Below are 22,932 nucleotides of genomic sequence, written 5' to 3'. Positions count from 1 at the left end.
TCAGGCCCCGCCCCCGCCGGCAGAGCGCGGTGTGGTCCTGCCGCTTTAAATTCGAAGTCTCGCGCAGGCGCCAGCTCTCGCGATCTCCGCGGTCTCTTACATATTACCCACAATCCCTTTTCCTTTCTCTCTCTTCACCAGCCGAGCAAGATGGTGAGTGATCGCGGCGCCCGGCGTCATCCGGCTCCATCCGCCGCCCGCCGCCGTCTCGCGGGGTCCGCGGCCGCCCCCGGGGCTTCGGGCCCCTTCGCTGGCAGGGAGCGGGAGCGAGCGACGTCGCCGTCCGGTGGGATGGGGACGGCGGGAGCCACCGGCTCACGGGGCTTCTCTCTCCTGTGCAGCCCAAGGGAAAGAAGGCCAAGGGGAAGAAGGTGGCCCCGGCCCCCGCCGTCGTCAAGAAACAGGAGGCCAAGAAGGTGGTGAACCCTCTGTTTGAGAAGCGGCCCAAGAACTTCGGCATCGGTGAGCAGCGGGCTCGGGCTCTGCCGGGGACGGGGCGGTGGTCGGGGCTGCGGCGCGCTCCGCCTGGGGAGCCGGGCGCGGTGAGCTGCGAGGCCGCCGCGGCGTTCGGGTCGCCCCCGCGGGCTCTGCGGCGTTGTGTGCAGATGATGTAAAAGAATATTTGCTATCCGAGACACGGTGATGACGTTCGAACCACCAAGATCGCTGATGCACCAGCGCCTCCCCGGGGGCCCGGGGCCCGGGCCGGCGCGGCGGGGACGCCTCAAACGCAGTGTCCCTCTTTGCTTCCCAGGGCAGGACATCCAGCCCAAGAGGGACCTCACACGCTTCGTCAAGTGGCCCCGTTACATCCGGCTGCAGCGGCAAAGGGCCATCCTCTACAAGCGGCTCAAAGTGCCCCCCGCCATTAACCAGTTCACCCAGGCCCTGGACCGGCAAACAGGTGAGGTTCTGGGCCACAGGGCCAGAGTCCAGGGAGTGGGAATGGTGCTGAGGCGCGCTTGCTGAGCGAGCATGAGGCCTGGGGTCTCCAAAATGTGTGCTGCTCAGAGGGCCGCCACACGGGCCTGTGATGCCTTTTAAGTGACAGGCGTTACAATTGGGTCAGAGCGAGAGATTGCTGGCCAAGCAGCCACAGCCCACAGGAAGCTGCGGAGCAGACCTAAAGAGCACATGAGTCTGGAGTCTAACTGAAGAATATTTTCCCAGCTACCCAGCTGCTTAAGCTCGCCCACAAGTACAGGCCAGAGACAAAGCAGGAGAAGAAGCAGAGGCTGCTGGCTCGTGCTGAGAAGAAGGCTGCTGGCAAAGGGGACGTCCCCACTAAGAGGCCACCTGTCCTGCGAGCGGGTAAGCCATCCCCTGGGACAAGAAAGCTGTAGCAGGCTGTGCGATGATGTGTGAATTTCTTCACCTGACATCACTGAAGAGTAAAATCGAGCTTTTTAACCCTGAGTCACAGCTTGGTGGAGGGGGCTGCTTTATTGTGGCTGTGGCAACCCAAGCACTCAGGCACAGTGGTTGTGTGTTCCAGGAGTCAACACAGTCACCACTTTGGTGGAGAACAAGAAGGCTCAGCTGGTGGTGATCGCCCACGATGTAGACCCCATTGAGGTAGGTCTGCTGCTTTTAAGCATCAAGCGGGGTGGGTTTTGCTGAATGGAGAAAGGGATCTGTGTGGCTTCTGCAGTGATGTGAATCTTTGACTGAAGTAGCCTTGATGTGCAATTTACATGAGCTTTTTAACCCTGAGCATTTGCCACAGAGTAGCACTGCGGTGCTGCTCCTGCCTGCTCCAAACCCTACCCACACGGTTCATGCGTGCTTGCTTCCAGCTGGTGGTCTTCCTGCCGGCCCTGTGTCGGAAGATGGGCGTCCCCTACTGCATCATCAAGGGGAAGGCCAGGCTGGGACGGCTGGTCCACAGGAAGACATGTACCACCGTTGCCTTCACACAGGTTAACTCGTGAGTATCCAGGCTTGTCCCTACGCTTCCCTTACCCTCCCAAGTTTGGGACCATTTGCCAATGATGGTTAAGAATTTCTTCACCTGAATCTGCTGTGTGGTCATGCTGTGTCTGAGGCCTAAAAAAACCTTATATTAGGAAAAATTATTCCTGCTTCCCCAAAGAGTTTAATAAGGCCTTCCTCCCTTCCTTGACAGGGAAGACAAAGGTGCTCTGGCTAAGCTGGTGGAAGCTATTAGGACCAATTACAACGACAGATACGATGAGGTAAGCGGCTCTATATATACAGTATGGGATTGTTTGGTGCTTTAAGCAATTGCTGGATCTGAGTACCTGCTTGGAACCTATGAATATAGGATGTTACCTGATATCAGGCCAAACTGACTGCTGTTTCTGTCATTTCAGATCCGCCGCCACTGGGGAGGCAATGTCCTGGGTCCTAAATCTGTGGCTCGAATTGCCAAGCTGGAAAAGGCAAAGGCCAAAGAACTCGCCACTAAACTGGGTTAAATGTACACTCACTAAGTTTTCTGTACATAAATACAAACTTATCTTCCATCTAATGGTCTTTGATTATTTGGGTTGGTGTGGTGTAAGTGTTCTAACAAGTTCAAGCCAGGTTTTTAAAAAATAACGTTTATTTTGTGCGATCTCTATTAGGATCAGGTTCATAAGCTTCATATACCTGGTATCCGCCTCACAAATTTTTGAAACCATAAGTATGATGTGGCTGCACACAGTCCATACCTGTAATTGAAAGAAGTTTAGTTGTCAGCCTGTGGGGGGAGGGGAACTCTGACAAGAGGCAGCAGTACTAACCAGGTCATGATGTACTGCATGTGCTCATTCCGAAGGGTGACTCTTGTTTGCCCACCAATGGGTCCCCCGGGGGCTGTGCTTTCTGTAGAGACAGTAGAGTTAACATCCATTCTCAGCACTGTCATTTCTGTGTGACAAAACCCTCAAGATGCTTCCTTCTGCCCCCATGCCACACGGCAGGGTAAACCTGCCAGGGAAAGGAATGGAGAGTTAATATCCAACAGAGCTTGCTCTCCAGGGCAAGCTGCCACAACATACCGAAGTCTGCATCAATGAAAATGGGGTCTGCGCCTGTCATCTTGGCCATAGCCTCCAGGTCCCGATAATGCCAGTGATTCTGTTGTGGACTGTTCTCAGGGACAAAGGGCTTCCTGGTTTCTGTCAGCCTCACTATGCCAACTAGGTCTACTTCTCCGAGAACCTGTGAAAGGAAAGGTGAGACTGCTTTTTAAAGGGATGGACACTAGATGACTTACTGCCATCTTCCAGGCTGAAGAGCCATCTCTTACCTGGCCTTTCTGTCTGGTCTCAGGATTCACTTTCTTCTTGGGAACAAACCCTCTGTTAACCAGGATGGTGACTCTGAAGCAATAATAAAAGTGTTCCTTTGGGTGAGGAAGGGTTCTGGTACAGATCATCACTAACGGTCCCTGCAGCATCTACAGACAGTTAACAGAAACTATGGATCCAGTTGCTTGATGTCAGGATTAGAGATCTTGGCCATCATCAGTGTGTAGTTGGGTCTCCTGGATTCCCCAAAGTCAAAGTGAGGGAAGTTGTCAGGCCTGCTATGGCCTACTCACCCCAAGTCAGAGCAGTGGAAAGGAGTAACTACATAGGCTCCACTTTCCATCGAGGAGGAGATTCTGCCAGCATCGCGGGCCTCTCGGGCAGGGTCCACCATGGTGCGAGGCATCATGTACAGCTCTTTAGAGTGGTCAAAGTGCCCCCTGACTTTCACTGGCCTGTACTCCAGATTCTTCAGTTCCATTAGGCTACAAGAAGAGAGGAAGGGCTGTGGGCAAGTTACCAAGACCTGAGGATCATACAAGGGTAATCAACACCAGCCTTTGATGCCACCAGAGTCCAGCTCTTCAAGGGAAGTGTGTTTCCACCTGGCTACTTAAATTAGCAAACTCCACCTGTTACCTATCCTGAGTTAACACTTGTTGCATAGCTCTTGAGACAACTTTCAAATTTGAGAGGGCAGTATACTTAATGTTGGTCACCTTCATATTGGAGACCTACATTATCACCCACCAGGGCTACAAGGAACTGCCACCACTATAGGGGATCCAGCAAGACCTGAAAAGGAAAACTTGGCATCAACAATACACCTTTCCTATTTTGTTCTATGCTCTTTGGCAGCTTCATAAAGGCAATCAGCCAGCCTAGTGGGAAATTTTGAGGATTCCTGCCCAAGGGCAAAGAAATTACTGAGAAGACACCAAACAAGTCAGGGACCCACTGCCGCTACTAAATAGGATGGAATGGGTGGGCAGCCACACTCACTCTGCAGGCAGAGGGATGGGCTCAGCCAGGACTCGAGATTCTAATTCTGCAATCAGTTTCAGCTTCCATTTCCGACGCTGGACCTACAGAAACATCGTGAGCTAAGCAAACGGCAGTGGGGTCCAAGGCTCAGAGCCACCCAAATTAGAGCCCAGTGTTCACCTGCCAAGTTCCCAAGCCAAAAGCAGTAGCAGGGATGAGAAGCAGGAACCACTGGAGAAAAGAGTCGTCCTCTGCTTTAGTGGCGGCTGCTTCAGCTGTAGAACTGCAGCACCTGCTTGGCCTCCACATCCCTGGAGGAAGTTTTTACAATACTGGCATGGGGTCAGAAGCCCTAGTTCCTGGACAAGACTTAGGGTGTGCCCACAGAGGATGTAGGAGGGACAATTAACAGCACCTGTGCCCAACCCGCTCCCAGTACAATACACCCAGCAGACCAACCACTGAGGGCTGAATGAAGGAAGGTAGGTGTCCCAACCGCACCCAGGTCTGAGCCCTTCTCACCTGAGCGGAATGAAAACCCGAGGACGCTCCCTCTGGCAACGCGGAGCGGGGCCTGCAGGAACCGAACGGGTCGCGGGGCTAAGAAAGCTCAGGGACCTCAAGGACGCCGAGCGCGAGCACCTGACACTGTCCAACCCAGCCCCGCTCAACCTTGGGCTAGGTCCGGAGCAGGGTCCACCCTGCTCCACCCCAGGCAAATTCTTTTGGGCAAGGTCCTCGACCCCATTCCATTCTGGGCTCGATTCTCCCGGCCCCTCGTTTTGGGCAGGGTCCTCCCGCATCCCGCGCTCACCAGCCCCGCGCAGGACCACTGGGGCCACCGCATCATCCGCTGCCGCAGCACAGCGAAAGCCATCACCGCGGCCATCTTTGAACACTTCCGGGACAGAGAAATCTGCTTCCGGGGCGGCGCTCTGCACCACGTGGGAGCAGCGGCGTCAGATGGGTATTTCACATCATGGACCAACTACCCACTGATGTGCAGGCTTTCCTGCGCCAGCACCCCAGCCTGACGCTTTTACCGAACACTCAAAAGGTCCGGGGAGAACCGTGCCGGGGAGGAGTAGGGACTGGAAGAAACGGAACTCGGGAGGAGACCCGGAAGGACCGTTTCGGGGAGGAGTAGGACCCGGGAGTTCTGTGCCTGGAAAGCAATGGGACCCCGGAGGACCGTGCAGGGGAGGGGCGGGGCTGGCAAGAACCACCTTCTGATAGACGGTCCATCCACAGGTTCGCTGCTCCCTAACTGGCCATGAGCTACCCTGCCGACTGCCGGAGCTTCAGGTCTACACCCGCGGCAAGAAGTACCAGCGACTGTCCAGAGCCTCCTCGGACTTCGATTACACAGCGTTAGAGCCACACATCGTGCCCAGCACAAAGAATCCGTACGTAGATGGCCAGCCAGGACCAGGGTGCAGAGCCTGTGCCCCAGTTCTGAGCACATAATGGTCTTCCACTGCCGCTTGCCCTTGCATATAGTCACGCGAGGCGCCACTTTCACCGTTTGGGGTCCCTATGGTTGTGTGGTTGATGTAGCCTCACATGGAACTCCCTGAGCCGTTTCCCCATACACGAGCCCTGGAGCAGTGTAAAACTGCAGTTTCTTTTTCTTGGGTGACAGCCTGGGTCCTTAACTCCAAATGCTGAGTGGAATTGTTTGTGAAGCTGTTTTTGAAAGTAAGCCTGTGTAGCTTGGTTGGCCGGGAATTTGTTGTGTAAACCAGGCTAACCTCAACTCAGAGATCATCCTACCTCTGTGCCTCCTGGATGCTGGGATTACAGGCCCTGCAGTTGGGGAGTTTTTCACAGTCCAGACACCGAGACTAAATGCAGAGCATCTCCAGCAGAACTTCAGGTGTTTGCAGCTTGCAGTCGTGATGGAGCCCATAGGTCTGTCTGGTCCTTGGTATACACGTTTCCCCATATCCATGTTTGCTCTGTAGGCACCAACTGTTCTGCAAGCTCACCCTGAGGCACATCAACAAGTTCCCAGAGCATGTGCTGAGGCACACCCAGGGCCGGAGGTACCAGAGAGCACTTCGTCAATGTAAGTCACCACCAGCGAGGCTCAGGCCTTAGGATGTATGTCCCCTGTCCCCAAAAGCCAGAAAGGTGCCTTGATCATCCTTCACTGGCCACTGTTGGTATACTTGGTTGGTTTTGCACATAAGGAGAGGGCCAGTGGCCCCTGACCTCACCACTGTAAAGCCACAGTGGGCTGGAAAGGAGTTGTGGTCAGTGGTGTGGAGACCTGCTGTTAGGGACAATCTCCGGGCAGCTCTCAGGCTGATGTTGCAGTGCCAAAACTCCAGAACAAGTTCAGAGTCATCTGATACTGCAGGAGAGCCTGGGGGACTGTTGGCAGGACCTGGAGGACAAACAGCCCTCTAGGCTGCAGACGAAAGGGGTGATGGCTTGAGCAGGGAAGGGGACTTGCTGACAGGCCTCAGGTGTTTGATGGATACAGCCAAGGGTAGGAAGGCATCAAGAGTGGTTGAGAGTGGGGACTCCTGTGGTATTTCAACTTCCAGGTGGGTTAGGGAAGATGGTGCCAGCCAGGAGTTGAGAGATGAGGTCAGCTTGAGCACGAGGGAGGTGAATGAAGGTCTCCCATGTCACCATAGGAAGATGAGGGTAAGAAAGTGACTGAGAGCCGGGCGTTGGTGGCGCACGCCTTTAATCCCAGCACTCGGGAGGTAGAGGCAGGCGGATCTCGAGTTCGAGGCCAGCCTGGTCTACAGAGCGAGAGCGAGTTCCAGGACAGCCTCCAAAGCCACAGAGAAACCCTGTCTCGAAAAACCAAAAAAAAAAAAAAAAGTGACTGAGATTAGGACTTGGGGGCTGCTGGGGTGGAGGAGTTAGGCAGAACCAGGCCTTGGCAAGGACGACTTGGGGGTGGGGTTGCAGAGGCTGGGGGTGAGAGAGAGGCTTCAGGGGTTGCACTACTGTCCAGTCCAATGGGCAAGAATTCAGAGGTTGGTAAGGAATGTGCAGGCTATATCCTTCGTAGCACAGCCAGATCCTCCCACACATCTTGGAGCTCCTGGAGCTGGCACCTGGGCTACACTCAAGTGGCAGCTAAGGCTTGGATATGCCTTTGATAGCTTTGTCATCTGCTGGGTTGTGGCAGGGAGGTGCTGGGCAGGGATCCCCAGGAGAATTATAAAGATGTACCAAAGAGCCAGAAGGCAGTGAGGTCACTTCAGGTTGGCCTGCTGGAGACAATGGGCAGAGACTTTGTGCCGGTACTCATGAGGAGGCCAAAGTGGTCCTGGGAGCAGAAGGCAGAAAGAGTGGAGAAAAGGCTTCAGAGATGCCATGTCCTGGTTAGACACTGTCACCCCAAGAGCCATAATGGCTAGAGCCTGCCCCCCCCCCCAGGAGATGGTGCTGGACCAAGTGGGAAGCCCAAGCTCAGACCCCTTAGGACCTGAGGACAGCAGCGGTGACCCTAGCATGGCCTTCCATGAAGTCTCGTCCCAGCTCCAAGTTTGAGAGACATGAGACAAGGCAGCTTCCCTGAGCTCCATAGCCCCCAGATTGTCCATTTCTGTCCGTAGGGTAAAGGAATAGAACCCTGCCACAATATAGCCCACATCTTAGCTCCGCACCAAGAGGGCACCAGTGTAAACTTGCTCATCTCTTAGATGAGGAGTGTCAGAAACAAGGTGTGGAGTATGTCCCTGCCTGCCTACTGCACAAGAAGAGAAAGAGGGAGGACCACATGGACGGAGATGGGCTGTCTGGCCAGAGAACAGCTTTCTGGGAGCCAGCTTCCAGTGATGAAGGATCCTTGAGCGATGACAGCATGACAGACCTATACCCACGTAAGCAGGCACTGCCCAACTCCTGTCTTCGTGTGAGTCTCCTAAGTATCTTGTGGTCCTGCCGGGCGGTGGTGGTGCACGCCTTTAATCCCAGCACTCGGGAGGCAGAGACAGGCGGATCTCTGTGAGTTCAAGGCCGGGCTAGACCGACAGCCTCCAAAACAATACAGAGAAACCCTGTCTCGTAAAACCAAAAAAAAAAAAAAAAGTATCTTGTGGTTCTGATTTGTTAACCATGTTTCCCAGGAAAGCAGTGCTTTTACCTGTGGCATAGCTCAGCCAGGATGTTTGTTCCTTCCAGCTGAGCTATTCACACAAAAAGATCTGGGCAAGCCTGAGAATGATACTCCTGAAGACTTTCTGACAGACCAAGAGGAAGAGAAGCCAAAGCAGTCAAGAGAGAAGGGCACTGGGGAGAGGAGAGAGACCAAAGTGGACCACATGAGGGACCGTAAACTCAGGAAGGTGAGTTGTGTGTTGCAAGGTGCTGAGGTCAGGAGGGCTACACGGCCCAGGCTGAGTGGACAGTTAGTTAGTGCATGGTTTTAGCAAATTCTGCAAGTAACAGCTTGTAAACCTGGAAGCCAAGGCCACTTCAGAAGGTGTCCAGGAACAGGTCCTGACCAAGGGTTTCTCAGTTCTGAGCTGGGTACCCTACAACACAGGACTCAGTCCCTATGTGGCAGGAGTGGGGATTCTGTCAGAGGAGCAGGATGGACAAAGTCTGTAATGAACCATGTGGCCCTCTGCCTGGCCCCATACTGTCAAGAGAGCAGACTCCTCTTCAGCCTTAGACACACAGCAGCTTCCCTGTGGACTTGCAAAGCCCTGGTCACTTTTCTACTTTCACAGAAGCAGTTCACCTCGTTGACCAAGAAGTTCAAGAGCCATCATCACCACAAGCCCAAGAACTTCAGTTCCTTTAAGCAGCTGGGGAAATGAAGCATGCAGAGAAACTTGGAACTGGTCACTGACATCCTGACATTGGCTGTTTGTGGACCTGGAGGTTGTGTTCAGAAGATGGCAACAGTAGAGACTTGAAGATTCCTCTCCGTGCATGGTCTTCTGTTCCCCTTGCTGATGGAGCTCACTAGAGCATCCTGAGCTTGGCCAGGTCCCCACCCTGGCTGATCACCACAAAGGCTCACACTATATACCACAAATGCCATTATTTATTTTGATGTTTCCAAAGATCAAAACATTTTTCAAACACAACTAAGATATAAAATACAGCATAAAAATGAGGTTTATACCTATTCCCACATAAAGCTAAAGCATTTTCAGAAACCATTTTGCCAAACGAATGTGTAGACCATTTTTTTTTCTCCCATCCCAGGCATAGCCCACAAAAGGTTGGTAGATGAGCCAGGGCACACTTGGGATGGGGGCCACTGCTGGGAGGCATGCACTTGCCTCCTAGGGTCTGCCCCATTCCACAAACTGGAATGTCATGGGGCTGTCACTGCAGGTAACAAAGCAGATGGGTATACTCTGAGACAGCTCTCCTTGTCAAAGGACTGGATGGTAAGGAAATGTCACGGCCTGAGCCAATGCTGGAACTCACATGGGGAGGAGTAGGCAGACCATGAGGCTGCAGAGCATGGACTGGGTGTTGAGAAGTGGATTTAGAGCCAGAGAGGCAAGGGGAAGAGGCAGGATTGACCCAAGGTGACTCAGGACACAGTCCTGCCTACCCCGCTGATGCCAGAAAGGAGGACCTCCAGGACTCTGCACCCAAGGGTGAGATGAGCTGCCAGCTCCCCTCCAGGGGTTCTAAGCCTGTCTACCTATTCCCTGGACCTGAGGGAGGTCCAGGAGGAGCCCAACTACCCTTGTGGCACTGCCATGAAGACGAGCAGGACCACAGAATTAGACATCCCCTCCCACCCCCCAAAAAGAGAAACACGGTGTAAGGCAATGTTAGAAAACTTTAAATACAGGACTAAGATCAAATTGGTAAGGCATCACAAATTGTAAAAAGTATCTTGGCTGCATCCAGCAGAGCAAGTTGACAAAAATCTGAGCAAGCAACAGCCTCAGGGAAATGGTGGCATCAGGGCTGTCGATGGGGTAAACTCAGCCTGAAACAGGAAGTTAAGCTGGGGGAAGCATGGCCTGTGGGGTCCAGGCCTTGCTCTGAGAAGGTCAAGTGTGAGGTAACTGGGTTGAGCCTGGGTGTCTTCAGTACTGGGCTCCTCATTCTGGGCCCCAAGGCATTACTGCTCCCCAAGCTGGTTCCTTGGTGGGCCATCCCATGAGCAGCTTGCTCTCCTGCCCTTCCCACCACCAAGCCTGAGAGGATCAAAGTACCCAAACCAGCAGCTTTCCAAGAACTTCCCGACCTTGACCTCATCCCATGGCTTAGAGCCATGAAAACTCTCAGGGTACCTTTCACCCAGTAAACAGCATTCAGCCAGCTGGCATCAAGTAATTGGGCCAGCAGTAGTAGCCACATCTCCAATACTGTACTGTTCTCTAGGCTTAAGGTTTCTCTAGCATCTTCACTGATTCTATAAAATACAGAGGCAGAAGCAATACTGGGGCCACTGGTAGGATTCTGAACTGGAGGTTTTAACTGTTTGGTGTTTGGCTGGACCATCCTAAGTCATTTAGAAGTTTGTAGTTTGAGCTGAGGGTGTAAACTTAAAACTAAAGGGGAAATTGCTTTGAATGATAAAGTACAGCTCAGTACAACTTGAAGACCCTCACCCCCCAAAAGAAGCTCAAAGACAGGGCTGAGGCCATAGCCCACCACACTGTCTACTCGAAGCCTTGGCTAAGGAATGACCATCCAGCTGGCCAGACCAGGACAGTCAGACTCCAGACTGTTTCCAAAGCAGATTTTACCTTCAATTTTCAGGTGTCTGCAAATAAAGTTCTCAAAACATCTGTGCCTTTACCAAGGGAAGGGAGGGGAAGAGGACACATAAACTCTGGCAGTTTGTTGACTCTACCCTGAACCAGTCCTTGTGCCTCAGTCAGGGAGGGGAGGGATCTGTCTGTTACCACTCTTTCTTCTTCTCATCCATGGAGACACCCCCTGGGCCAAGAGCCACCACCAGGAGCAGGCCTCCAATCACGGACATGGTCTGGAAGAAGTCATATTTCAGGAAGTCATGCATGGGTTTATAGACCGGGATTGTCCAGAAGGCGTTGAAATACACGTTGATGGCAAACAACCAGACGACAAGAGTCAAAGCTGCCAACTTGGTTTTAAAACCAATGGCTACTAGGATCATCAGAGCTGTGCCCACAATGTTCTGGATGATCTGCACAGATTCAAAGAAAAAAACATTCAGACTAAAGGTCAGAGGTCAGGAAGAAAGCTGGACTACTTTATCTGAGCCCAGCTCATAACTCTCACTAGGACATGATGAGAACTGAAAATGATAGGCAGAAGAGGGAGCACACAAACATCTGAGGGAGGTGTTAATCAATACTAAATACTGAACTTCTAAGAAGAATTCCACATTACAGAAGCTATGGCTTTACATGTACTCCCCAAATACCATGTGTTGGAAAATCCCCCAAATCCTATCTGGTGTTTGCCAGTTAGGACTTTGGAGTAATTAGGCTGTGAATGAATGATTGTTCCTCGGTTTCATCATAAGATACCCTGTATTCCTCGGTACTCTACAGAGTCCTTGCCACAAGAACCTCACAAGACTCTTCACCTTGGTCTTCCAAAGTCATAAGCTGAATAAAATATATTCTCTAAGTTGCCCATTCTGTAGTATTCGTTACAGCAACAGAAAATGAACTAAGAAAACTGGTGTCAAGAAATAAGGCTGTTGCTGAGGTAGCACCTGACTATGGAACAGGCTAATGGTCAGAAGTTGGAAAACATTTAGAGACAATATGCATTGTCATGAATGGAGCCGCGACAGCTACTCTAGGAAGAGCTGGAAAGACAAAGGAAAGACTGGGACTTCTGGAAGTAGTAGTATTCAATGCCTTGGCCAGCATCTGTTGTGGTGTGAACAGTAAACATGAAACAAGGGTTTGTTATAAAACTGCAATAAAGATTGAGTACTGTGGTACATGCCTTTAATCCCCACACTCAGGAGGCAGGAGTAGATGGATGTCTGAATTCTAGGCCAGCCTGGTCTTTAGAGTAAGTTCCAGGCCAGAGTTACACAGAGAAAATTTGTCTTGAAAAACCAAAATAATAATAATGATAATAAAAGAAGCTGCAGTGGTAATCAGCTACATTGGGCCTATGCCAAGGACCTTACAGAAAACCTATCAGCAGCAAAGGTGGAATATGGCTACTTTTGATTGTTTACAGTAAACAAGTGTGCAAAGACTGAATCTATAACAAGGAAAATGTGGGAACATGTGAAAACTTCTCTGGCCATGTGATTGGGAATGAAAGATGATTTTTTTTCAGGGTCTCTCTATGTAACCCTGACTAGCCTTGAACTTAAAATCCTCTTGCCTCTACATCCCAGGCACTAGGATTTCAGGTCTGTGCCACATCTGATTAATATGGGGCTGGAGAGATGGCTCATCGGTTAAGAGCTCTGACTGCTCTTCCAGAGGTCCTGAGTTCAATTCCCAGCAACCACATGGTGGCTCACAACCATCTACAATTCAATCTGGTAACCTCTTCTGATATGTATATGTAATAAATAGATCTTTTAAAAAAAGAATATGAAAGAAGAAAGAAGGATGAAGAATGAAGACAGAGGAGAAGGAAGGGAGGGAAGAGGGAGGGGGAGGGAGGGAGGGAGGGAGGGAGGGAGGGAGGGAGGGAGGGAGGGATCTGTATCTGTTTGAGTAAATGTGTATGTGTGGGAGGTGGAGACCAGAAGAGGGTGTTGGATATCTTCTGTCACTCTCTGCTATTCCTTTTTGAAGAAGGGTCTCTCTCTCTCAACCTAGGACACATCTCAGCTAGGGTAGAAACAGCAATCCAAACAACCTGCCTCTGCCCTCCTCAAAGGCCAGATGGCAGGCATTTGCTGGATGCCTGACCAGTTACTCTCATGCTAGGATTTGGACTCTGGTGGTCTTAATCTGTCACAGAGAAATCACTCTTAGCCAACGAGCCATCTCTCAGCCCCCAAGCACCATATTTCAGTGTAAAATACTTGGGGAAGATGAGTAACACCTGAAGTGCTACCCTGGTCCCTATATATCATAACTCCGAGAGCTCAGTTCATCTACACCTACCTAGACAACCATGCTGGAAAACACTCCTGCCCCTCCTCTACCCTTCTGCCAACTTTCTAACGTGTGACATATAAAAATGAGAACGTATTGACCAGCAATGTGAACTGAACTCTAAAGTAGAGAAGTCAGGAGTCTACAGAGAGGGCACTGGCCTCTCCCTAGCAAAGCTGGGCAGGCTCATTTATAAGCATGGGCTGGTCTCCTCAGGCTGTGCTCAGGCACAGCTGTGCCAACAGTAGCACATGGCTCAGGGTACTCACAGAAAAGAAGCTGGCATCAAAGTGAAGGAGGGTCATGAACATCAGGACCAGTAGAACCCTTCCTCCAAGTTGCATGTACTGCTTGGGGGAACTCTCACGCATGGTTGGAACACCAGCAAACATGCTCTTCCCTTCTGAGCGGGACTCTGCCAAGAGCAGCAGCAAACCTCCTCCCAAAGCCAGGTTCCTGAGGAACAGAAATGTCACCAACATTTACCAGGTGTCTGTCCACCAAGCCAGAGCACACCAAAGACCACCCCCCCCTTCTCTAAAACAAACCACCACTCAATGGGACCAGGTTAGGCTGAGTGCAAAGGATCAGTCTCAAGTTGAACCAACAAGTTGAACTGGATGTACATGGAACCGAACTCTGGTCTCTAGCTACATCTACTCAGACCCTCAGTCTACACACCCATGCAATATGGGGCTAGGAGACAGGACCCTTCACTATTAAGCCGGAATTCCAGCTATGGGGCAAAGCCTGGCTGTGCCCACTGAAACCCTGCTTCTCAGAGGGAACTACAGAAGGCGGTACTAACCTACAGGTGCTCAGGCCAAAGGGTCAAGGACTCTACTCTTACCACCCAAAATGTACCTACCTCATCAGAAACTTCAAGTCCCACAAAATGCTGTAGGCAATTGTCTGAAAGAACAGAGAAAACTGAATTAGCATTTTCCATAGATGTCATAAAAGTATGAGGCAGGATCATCCAATGGGATAAAAACGTAAGACATACAAACTAAGACACGGAGGCAAATCACTGGGACAACTTGACTCAGTATTTCTTTTGCTTGTTTTTTTAAGATTTAATTATTATGTATGCAGTGTTCTGCCTGCATGTATCCCTGCAGGCCAGAAGAGGGCACCAGATCTCATTACAGATGGTTGTGAGCCACCTATGGTTGCTGGGAATTGAACTCAGGACCTCTGGAAGAACAGCCAGTGCTCTTAACTACTAAGCCATCTCTCCAGCTCCTGACTCAGAATTTCTTTTTTTTCGAGACAGGGTTTCTCTGTATTGTTTTGGAGGCTGTCGGACCAGCCGGGCCTCGAACTCACAGAGATCCGCCTGCCTCTGCCTCCCGAGTGCTGGGATTAAAGGTGTGTGCCACCAACGCAGGCCCTGACTCAGTATTTCTAACAGAGCACAATGTGGTCTATGGACCCATTTAACTATAAAAATTGTGCTACGATGTCCTAGACCAAGACCACAAGTACAGGCTGAACTATCCTGCTTAAGCATACCATTCTGGGTAATGAGGCATTCTTACTTGTTAAATGCAGTGACTCCCACTTCACGTACAACTGCAGCCAATCTGTGGCCTGTCTTTGTTACAGAAATTCAGGAAAAAGGAGAAGATGGCCCCAAAAAGGTATAGGTACTGAGTCATCTTCTCCTAAACCCTAGCTAGGAGGGAAGACTTCTCCAAAAGGAAACGTAGCCCTAGACAGTCAGATACATAGAAGGGAGAAGACGAAGTAGGAAGACACTGGACACAATACATAGCTCCACCAAAGCAAAGCAAAGTGACACCTACCCCACGCCCCATGTACCCAAAGTGAGAACCACTAGGTGTGTGTGTACCTGCAGTGCGATGATTCCAAACAGCCCAAAGCAGGCATACTGCACGAAGTTCCTGCTCAGCACCAAAACACAGCCAGCTAGAAAGAGGACAGAGTTAGGAGCTGCGGTGTGTCCAGGGCAACAAGACACCTCCGTTCCAGTGCTGCTGAGCTACAGCACACCAAGCAAAGCACCTACCCAGAGCCTTAATGGCAGGCAAGGCCCATTCCTTGGAGCCTGTCCAGCTTCTAAAGAATACTAGTCCAGACCATATTTTGCTGTGGAAAGCCATAACTCCTTGTGCCAAGGGCCACCAGTGCAGGACTGACTGCTCCACTATGGAGCACATCCAACAATGCTGAAAAGTACACATCCTCACCTCTAACATGCAAAGGCAAGAAAGCTGCCACCAGGAGATGGGCTGTCAGAAAATCAATGTGAGTTCAAATGCCTAGTTCTCTGCTAAAACCTTTTGTCCTTTCTGGACACCTCCTTCTTTGATTGTCTTAACTGCCCAGGCTCTAACATCTCCTCATGCATTTATAAAGCAGGGACTGCGTACACCATCTTTTATTTATAGACAAAGTGTCACTATATAGACCCAGCTGCCCGGAACCTGTTTTATTACATAGGCCACGTTAGCCTTGAACTCAAAAGAGGCATCCCCTACCCACCTCTGCCTCCCAAATGCTGGCATTAAAGGTGTGAGTCATCACACCAGGCTTGTGCCCAACCTCTGTAACAAAAGAAATGAGCACAAGACTGGGTAAGGACCATCCATCCAAATGCTCACAGAAATAAACCATGGCTTTCATGCTTCAAAGCACCTGAGTATTGGTCACCATCAGCCTTCATCCTGAGAAGGGGGTACCCAGGCCTCAAGTTCACACACGGCTTCTCAATGGTCAACAACCACAAGCTTGGAAGTGTCATTCAAGGGAACAAGACGTCCCAGAAGTATACTAGAAAGGCTCAGAGCCACTTACTCAACTGTCCCAGGAGGTTGAGGAACACAAAGGATGAGGCCAACAGGTAGCCACAGCTCCAGGTCGTGTCAATATAGTCACGTTGCTCGCTCCACTGGAACCACATTCGGATGCCATCCTCCAAGAAGGTGCTAATCAGGCAGAGGCGTGCCACATGAGGCAGGTACTGCTTGGTGACTCGCAGGAACTGCAGAACAACAGAACACATTGGTGAGGTGGCTATGCCTGATTATGTGGGCAACAGGGCAGGAGAGACTAGCCAGCTCCCTGCAAGGCAGAGGTCTTCAGCAGTTCCAGTATCTTTCCAGGACAGACATAGGACTCAGCGCCTGTTGTAGGTGTTCCCCTTGTAAGTCTAAGCACGTGATGATTCAGCACTCAGTCCCAGAGACAAAGACATCATCACTGCATCTGGCACAGAAACATAACCAGCACTGCTCCACCTCTAGAGCCACCAAGGGAGCAATGTCACAAGACACAGTTTCCATGCCAGTGAGGACATTAAAAGGGGGGAGGCACAGACACTATCTGAAAGTCTCTCAGATCTTCCTGCCCAGGAATTCTCACACCTCAGCCCTCTCACATCCAGAGCTATCCCCAGTACTGAAGAATACAGATCAGCAGTGAACCCAACCCCACCCACAAGATGTCACAAGCAGCATTCCCAACTGTGGCACCAAAATAATTGCCTCTATTGTTGCCACCATTTTCCACCCCAACAAAATCCCTCCAGAAAGTTCAATATCTTATGGGGTAACTGCGGTAGAGATGAACACTTGTGCTACTGGCTAGAAAGCCCTGGGATGTTCTTGAAGCCTGTATGACCCAAAGCAAGGTTAAAACTGCCAAATATGAGACTGACAAATGACTGAAACTCCGAGTGTGCAAATCACCTGCAAAGGGCAGTTCTGAAATGCACACTCATGGCTCCCTTCATCCCTGTGAAGATGGCATCTGATGGCTTGATTAGGAGGCCAGCATACCCTACTGTAGCTAGGTACAAATGCCATGTAGGTGAACTCCATATTATTCTCATACTTTTCATCAGAGCTGAGCCAAAAGTGAAAGAAATCCAAGGATATCATGGAGGCCCAGGAGAAAGATCAAGGAGCCACCCATGGAACTGACGTGTCAAGAAGAGTCTAAAGGGCCGTCTGACCAGGTCAGGGCAGTGGAGTGAACATGGGCTGTGCAGGCTCCCAGGGCTGACTAACCAGCTGCTGGAATAGATGAGGATGGATGTAAAGATTATCTCTGAATTCTCAGTACTTTAAAAAGTTGTTTCAAAGCCCAAGACAGTGCTCAGGCTGCCATCTCAGTTGCAGATCACCCAGGTGGTCAGATGAGCCTTCAGCCCACAAGGGGGTTGCCTAGGCCTGGCTTGGTCAGCAATGCAGACAAGCTCCACCTGGGGCAAGGACCAGCAAAGTCACAACACTAATGCCCACATCCTTCAGACACAGCCTGTGCCCGTGGTGTGTATCTGCATGTGCTTACTGAAGAAATGGCAGACACCACACTAATAGAGTCACAGAGACCAGCCAGCAGCTCTGGGAGTCAGAGTACAGGTACTCAGACCACTGTTTTCACCCTATACAACTGACCTTGTCTGACCCTGGCCAACAATGTGCTCCAGGCACAGTCAACAGTTACTTTGGGCAATTGGGGTGAGGGGGGTGGGTACCCTTCAACAAGTAGGGACCACACAATTACTGCTGCTAAGATTCCTTCCCAACTTGCAGAGCCGAAAAATCTGTAAGAATAAAAAAGAGAAGTCATGTTTTAAAACAGAAAGAATAGCCAGGCAGGAGGATACAAAAATGCCTGTGACATCAACTTCTAGGGAGGCTGAGGCAGGAGGATCACTTAACTTGAGCCTAGTATTTCAAGACCATGTTTGGCAACACAGAGACCCAATCTCACAATAAATACAAAAAGAAAAGAAGTCCTAAATGTGCTTGAGTTTCAGGGCCCTGGTAGAGAGCATGCATACTACATCCTGTTAGGTGAGGGGACAAGTGACATCACTCATCCTCCCAGTTTCTGCCTCAGGGAACTTGTGTTCTAGAAACAGCCAGTAGTGATGCAATCACCAATATTCTATGAAAGAGGTAAAGAATACCACCACAGATCTCAGAGCAGTCCTGAGAAATGACCCTCATATTGTGAGGTAACTAACGGAAGCTGTGCAGACCACAGGAGGGTGTAGACTCTCAGGCAGCCACAGACACTGGAGGTGTTCTGACTTGCTTCCAAATGAGAACTGTTTCCAGACACAATTACAATGGGGTGGCACCCACTGGGTGAACAAACCAGCTCAGCCCTAGTGCAGTCTGCTCCTCCCTCACGAGCCTCACCACATATGCTCAATTGCTACAAACACTATCCAGCACAATCCATTAGATGTAGTTAAACCGTCCCGAAGAGTCTGCGCCCCTTAATTGGAGTGTCTGGGTCAAGAGGATTAAAGAGTAGAAGACAGTAATGGAGGGAGCGACAAGTCACACCTCCCTTCCACGCCAGCATGGCTGGCAGAAGGATGCAGTGATTTGCTTCTGGGGAAAGTGCAGAACTGCAGGTAATATGTGCTGAATTAAGCACATCTGCTGGGCTCTGCTCTCCAGAGATAAGTCTGTCAGGTGGGCACAGGGCACCAGGCACCAGCCCTCCTCTGACGTGCATCTGAACGCAGGGGAAAAGCCAAGTGTAACAACAAAGACAGCCGGGCATGCTGTTCACAGTTCCTAGCTCACATCACGCTGCTGAGAAGTGTCCCCACAGCCACTTTCTCTCTGTGCTTGCAGGCCACCGCCAGTGTCCCAGCTCACACTGGCCATGAACACCAAGGGCAAAGAAACTCCATAACCACAGTTCTCATTGCAAAGCCTGGAGAAGCCAGTGGGCTGCGACGGGAAAACTTGTGGGAAGACAGGCAGTCAAATCAACCCACCTTGTCAAACAGGCTTCTCATGAGCTTTGCAAACAAGCAGGATGTGCTCACAGGCAGTGAAGCAACCCAGTAGCATAAGGAATGAGAAGAGGGGCTGGAGAAATGGCTTGAAATGAGAAGAGGACCCAAGTTTGGTTCCAGCACCCACATGGTGGCTTACAGCCATCTGTGACTCCAGTTCCCCGGGATGCAATGCCGCCGTCTGATGGACTCTTTGGGCATCAGGCACACAAGCGGTACACATACATACAATACACTTGGGCAAAAACAAAAATTTAAAAAAAAATGAGGAGCCGGGCGTTGGTTAAAAGCACATGCCTTTAATCCCAGCACTCAGGAAGCAGAGGCAGGCGGATCTCTGTGAGTTCAAGGCCAGCCTGGTCTACAGAGCAAGTTCCAGGACAGCCTCCAAAACAATATAGAGAAACCCTGTCTCGAAAAACAAAAACAAAAACAAAACAAAACAAACAAACAAAAAAAAGGTTACATCTGTCTCAGAGGTATCTTGTGAGGGGAATGAGGGAACTTAGGACATAGTCCTATCTGTCCTGAGATAGGACACAGGAAACGGGTCAGATCACACAGAGAGTGTGCTGCCAACAAGAAGAGCAGAAACACCAACCTCCTCATGTTCAGGGCTGCTGCCCTCAGTCTGGGAGAACTTTAAGGAAACATCAGGTTAAATTCCTGCCTGGGTGGACCCTGTTCAAAAGACCCACAAGTTCAGTTGAGAGCAGCAACAGGCAGGCAAGACCACCAGCTCAACAGTTTGGTGGCTCCCCTGGACTCTTGAACCCCCAGAAGATATCCCCCAAGCACCAAGTATAGGTGTCCAATGCACCATGGACACAGTTGCTGCAAGACCTTCCTTTTCTACAAACTACAGCAGTAAAAAGAGGGCCAAAGACGATGAGAACCAATCTCCCATGTCTCTACCTCACTTCCCCAGAAGGGGGCACTGTTCAACCTCCAGTCAAGAGCAGCAAGCAGAGCCATGAGTCAGCTCCCCCAATCCTTAAGGTCTGAAGTACAATAAGACAAAGCACTGGAAAAAGAAAGGCTCAGCCCCCCCCCCCCACCAAGGCCATATGGTGTGAATCACAAGCCAATGAGCACTTGAGGTGTAAGGAACCTACCTCATCAGGCCCACTATGATGGCACTACTTCAACAAAGGCCCACACCAGCTACTTGGTCTAGTTACGCCACTCTTACACACCAAAGTCCAGAGAAGGTAAGGCCCCTGTAGCCTTCCTGTCACCCTGGTAACAGCCATCAGGCAGAACCCATTAAGCACTATGTTCCTGATGTGAATTCACTTGGAAATGACTCTACAATCTGTCTAGCTTGAATCAAGCACCAGCCATAGGACACAGGTCTGATTTCTAGGCAGTCCTGACTATTTCCCACCTGGTTTCTGATGACTTCCAGGGCGTACCTCCTGGATCTCAGTACTTTCTTCAGGGTCTGGCTTCCATGGCCACCAAGGGCAAGGAGCTTGATGCCAGGGCAGAGATGTAGCTCACAGGAGCCTGCCAGCAAGGCCAACAGTACACATCCCAAGGGACCAGCCTCCACCACACTAAAAGACTGAGTTCTGCCAACACAGGGGGGTTGCTGATCTCTGGGTAACAAGTGCAGGACTGTGCAGATCATGAAAAATTCCTGTGGCCTGGGAAGATGGAGCCTTGATGGCCAGCCTCCCAGGAAAGTAGGGATGCCCAGTTAATGGCTCTATCTTATCATCCCTGTCAAAAACACTTTTACAGGTCTCAGACGAGAAGCCTGATTTTCTGGGCAAATCTGTTTTTGGAAAGTCAGTTCTACTTTTGTTTTCTAAAGACAAGGCTAGACAACAAGGATGTGTGACACTGTCTAACTACACCTTAGAGGTAACCACCGATTCCTAACCATCAGATCTTTTCATTTAGAAAGCCGGGCTATCAGCACCATCCTCAATATTACAGATGAATATTCAACACAGGACTGGTCACACTGAGGCCACAGGAAGGCTGGCTCCGTTGCCTGCTCACTGGTGACACAGGTCCTGACACTGGTTCAGAAAAGCAGGAGTCCCATCTCCCAGCAGCCTCACAGACGCTCCTATGGTGGTATCCTCTGCTATCTTCCATGTGGACTCTGAGGCTAATCCCTGCCAGCAGAAACCTTTCGTGGGAATTCCAGTTTTAAGCAACAGGCTGTCTGCAGCACTGGCATCTTCACACAGATGTGTAGCTTAAATGTAACTCCAGGCCTGGGATGCAAGCTGCCCTGGACACCAGGCTTGCAGCAGGAGACCCAGAGTTTCTTCCAGGGCGGTGGCAGTGAGTCTAAACCAAACACTTGGTGGAGGCGGACACTGTGTTCCCCACAAAAGCATGACCAGTCCCAAATTTTGGCTTCTTTCGCTTAAATCAAAACAAAATGCATATAGAGGGCTTCATAACAGATGAACTTTTCCTCCAGTTGAAATCTATCATTCGATAGTTGGCAGTTGCTTGGAGATATTTTATCTGGGTCAGGTTGTGAAATCCACTTGCAAAATGGAAGGTTTTCCAGCTGAAGATTGTGAGGTGAGCGGCTCACAAACTTCCCCTGGCTATAGAGCCATCTTCTTAGGGAGCTGCTACTCGGGGAGATAAAAATGGGTCACTGACAATTATGTCAATGAAACGAGGCACATGAGGAAGACCTTGGTCCTTGAGAACTTTCATGTGTCTGTGATGAATACAATCTTAAGGTTATGACTTTAATGCAAAATCACGATCTTAAAAAAAACTTTCAAAGGGGGGTGAAAATGACTTAAAAAAAAATAACCAGCTCACAGAAACGTAGTTCAACAGAACCGGACGAGAACATGAGAAATGACTCCCCTCAAAAAGGGGGGTAGAGAAGCTTATTTGACACACAGCTCACTAAAAGAAGAACACACACACCCAAGCCTTCCAGTAGTCTAGGCCACAAAATGCTTCCTCGTATCACCGACAGCCACGAATACACTAAGTGAACCAGAACAGGCTGGCGGGAGGGCCCGGCACCACTCAGGCCACAGTGCTAGTTTAGGCTCCATTATTACTTCGCAGACCTAACGGAGCAATTTCAGAAGTCAAAGGCTCACACCTACACAACTCCCACCCCATTCCTGTGGAACTTAATTCTTAAAAGTGGTTGCCACCTGCGCCTCTTTCAGGTTCTAATCCTGCCCGGTTAGTCGCTCGGGCCCAGGCTCGCCCCAGGCCTTCCCTGTGGCTCACTCGCCACCTGTACTCGAGGGAAGGAAAGCCGAGGGACAGGCTCCTCTCCTCCGGCGTCGTGGACCCTGGCCGGACAGCCAGAGTCCGCGAAGAGGGAGGGGCAGCACGGTCCCGGACGGAGGGCAGCGGGACGCACACAGGGTATCCCCATCCCCAGAAGCCCCCAAGGGGCTACCGCGGTGCAGAGGGCAGAAGGCAGCACGCGGGCCCTGGGAGCCTTCCTGGCCGACCCCCACCCAGACGCCCGCGGATCCCTCCACGGAGCTAGGCGAGACGGCGAGGGCGAGCGTCCGTCGGGCCGTGAGGGCCGGAGGGCTGTGGGACGGGCCGCACCTGGTCGGCGAAGTCCTCGGCCGTGCCCATCAGGTCGTTCTGGCCCATGGCGGCGGCGGCGGGCTCAGCTGGCTGGTCCTCGGCGCTCCCGCCTGCTGCGGCCTCCACAGGAAGTGCCCGGCGGCCGGCCTTGCTGCGCCGCGGCGGCTCTAGCGGCTGCCACGTAGGCCAAGCCTTAAAGGGGCCGCGCCGCCCGCCGCGCCCCGCCCCGCCTGCCGCGCGCCCTCACGCTCCAGACCCCGCCCGCCACGCTCCAGGGGCCGCCCGCCGACGCTCCGCCCCTCGCGAGAATGCCCCGCCCCCTACGCACGCCCTGCCCGCA

The 22,932-nt window shown here is 51.2% G+C and overlaps 4 protein-coding genes and 3 non-coding genes across 10 annotated transcripts; 5 read left to right on the top strand and 2 right to left on the bottom strand.

Moving 5' to 3' along the window:
- Positions 1–31: 31 nt before the first annotated feature.
- Rpl7a (ribosomal protein L7a) lies at positions 32–2,486 on the top strand. Its single transcript, XM_040745176.1, has 8 exons — positions 32–153; positions 342–462; positions 755–904; positions 1,171–1,311; positions 1,496–1,575; positions 1,797–1,927; positions 2,126–2,195; positions 2,334–2,486. Exons 1-8 carry the CDS (start codon positions 151–153, stop codon positions 2,436–2,438), a joined length of 801 nt encoding a protein of 266 aa, XP_040601110.1. The 5' UTR covers positions 32–150; the 3' UTR covers positions 2,439–2,486.
- On the top strand, positions 601–674 carry LOC121140586. The gene has a single exon (XR_005877510.1). It is a non-coding gene; the product is annotated as a small nucleolar RNA SNORD24 (small nucleolar RNA).
- LOC121140583 lies at positions 1,350–1,422 on the top strand. Its single transcript, XR_005877507.1, has one exon. It is a non-coding gene; the product is annotated as a small nucleolar RNA SNORD36 (small nucleolar RNA).
- On the top strand, positions 1,646–1,718 carry LOC121140584. The gene has a single exon (XR_005877508.1). It is a non-coding gene; the product is annotated as a small nucleolar RNA SNORD36 (small nucleolar RNA).
- A 62-nt stretch (positions 2,487–2,548) lies between the features above and the next one.
- On the bottom strand, positions 2,549–5,165 carry LOC101826223 (surfeit locus protein 1). Of its 2 annotated transcripts, none has more exons than XM_005085390.3 (9): positions 5,056–5,165; positions 4,764–4,815; positions 4,422–4,552; positions 4,260–4,342; positions 3,551–3,742; positions 3,257–3,329; positions 3,006–3,168; positions 2,748–2,829; positions 2,549–2,675 (listed from the first exon to the last, which is right to left on the bottom strand). In XM_005085390.3, exons 1-9 carry the CDS (start codon positions 5,128–5,130, stop codon positions 2,606–2,608), a joined length of 921 nt encoding a protein of 306 aa, XP_005085447.1. In that variant the 5' UTR covers positions 5,131–5,165; the 3' UTR covers positions 2,549–2,605. The 2 variants fall into 2 exon arrangements, with proteins under 2 accessions (XP_005085447.1, XP_012980179.1); XM_013124725.3 differs by having other exon boundaries at positions 4,422–4,573; positions 5,056–5,145.
- Positions 5,166–5,178: 13 nt separating this feature from the next.
- On the top strand, positions 5,179–9,379 carry Surf2 (surfeit 2). 2 transcript variants are annotated; one of them, XM_013124726.3, is made up of 6 exons: positions 5,179–5,298; positions 5,493–5,647; positions 6,206–6,309; positions 7,910–8,089; positions 8,391–8,554; positions 8,945–9,379. In XM_013124726.3, exons 1-6 carry the CDS (start codon positions 5,221–5,223, stop codon positions 9,029–9,031), a joined length of 768 nt encoding a protein of 255 aa, XP_012980180.1. In that variant the 5' UTR covers positions 5,179–5,220; the 3' UTR covers positions 9,032–9,379. The 2 variants fall into 2 exon arrangements, with proteins under 2 accessions (XP_012980180.1, XP_005085446.1); XM_005085389.4 differs by having other exon boundaries at positions 8,942–9,379.
- On the bottom strand, positions 9,244–22,795 carry Surf4 (surfeit 4). Of its 2 annotated transcripts, none has more exons than XM_040745175.1 (6): positions 22,611–22,795; positions 16,076–16,262; positions 15,111–15,187; positions 14,124–14,167; positions 13,525–13,711; positions 9,244–11,358 (listed from the first exon to the last, which is right to left on the bottom strand). In XM_040745175.1, exons 1-6 carry the CDS (start codon positions 22,656–22,658, stop codon positions 11,092–11,094), a joined length of 810 nt encoding a protein of 269 aa, XP_040601109.1. In that variant the 5' UTR covers positions 22,659–22,795; the 3' UTR covers positions 9,244–11,091. The 2 variants fall into 2 exon arrangements, with proteins under 2 accessions (XP_040601109.1, XP_040601108.1); XM_040745174.1 differs by lacking the exon at positions 22,611–22,795 and adding an exon at positions 19,962–20,061.
- Positions 22,796–22,932: the final 137 nt, after the last annotated feature.

This window comes from Mesocricetus auratus, unplaced genomic scaffold (assembly GCF_017639785.1).
Source record: "Mesocricetus auratus isolate SY011 unplaced genomic scaffold, BCM_Maur_2.0 Super-Scaffold_100004, whole genome shotgun sequence".
In the NCBI taxonomy this organism is placed as follows: domain Eukaryota; kingdom Metazoa; phylum Chordata; class Mammalia; order Rodentia; family Cricetidae; genus Mesocricetus; species Mesocricetus auratus.
This window is presented reverse-complemented; position numbering and strand designations above follow the sequence as displayed.

Bases quoted from the DNA above. Each gene is read 5' to 3' on its own strand.
- LOC101826223 (XM_005085390.3), bottom strand. From the start codon at position 5,130: ATGGCCGCGGTGATGGCTTTCGCTGTGCTGCGGCAGCGGATGATGCGG. The intron at 4,553-4,763 runs GTGAGAAGGGCT...AACTTCCTCCAG, and splicing joins CGGGTTTTCATTCCGCTCAG to GGATGTGGAGGCCAAGCAGG. The intron at 4,343-4,421 runs GTGAACACTGGG...ATGTTTCTGTAG, and splicing joins TTGGCTTGGGAACTTGGCAG to GTCCAGCGTCGGAAATGGAA.
- Rpl7a (XM_040745176.1), top strand. The intron at 1,576-1,796 runs GTAGGTCTGCTG...GCTTGCTTCCAG, and splicing joins ACGATGTAGACCCCATTGAG to CTGGTGGTCTTCCTGCCGGC. The intron at 2,196-2,333 runs GTAAGCGGCTCT...CTGTCATTTCAG, and splicing joins ACAACGACAGATACGATGAG to ATCCGCCGCCACTGGGGAGG.
- Surf2 (XM_005085389.4), top strand. From the start codon at position 5,221: ATGGACCAACTACCCACTGATGTGCAGGCTTTCCTGCGCCAGCACCCC. The intron at 5,299-5,492 runs GTCCGGGGAGAA...GTCCATCCACAG, and splicing joins TTTTACCGAACACTCAAAAG to GTTCGCTGCTCCCTAACTGG. The intron at 8,555-8,941 runs GTGAGTTGTGTG...CTACTTTCACAG, and splicing joins GGGACCGTAAACTCAGGAAG to AAGCAGTTCACCTCGTTGAC.
- Surf4 (XM_040745174.1), bottom strand. From the start codon at position 20,021: ATGGCTCTGCTTGCTGCTCTTGACTGGAGGTTGAACAGTGCCCCCTTC. The intron at 16,263-19,961 runs GTAGAGACATGG...GTTGTTCTGCAG, and splicing joins CCCCCTTCTGGGGAAGTGAG to TTCCTGCGAGTCACCAAGCA. The intron at 11,359-13,524 runs GTGAGTACCCTG...GAATCTGTGCAG, and splicing joins TTGATGCCAGCTTCTTTTCT to ATCATCCAGAACATTGTGGG.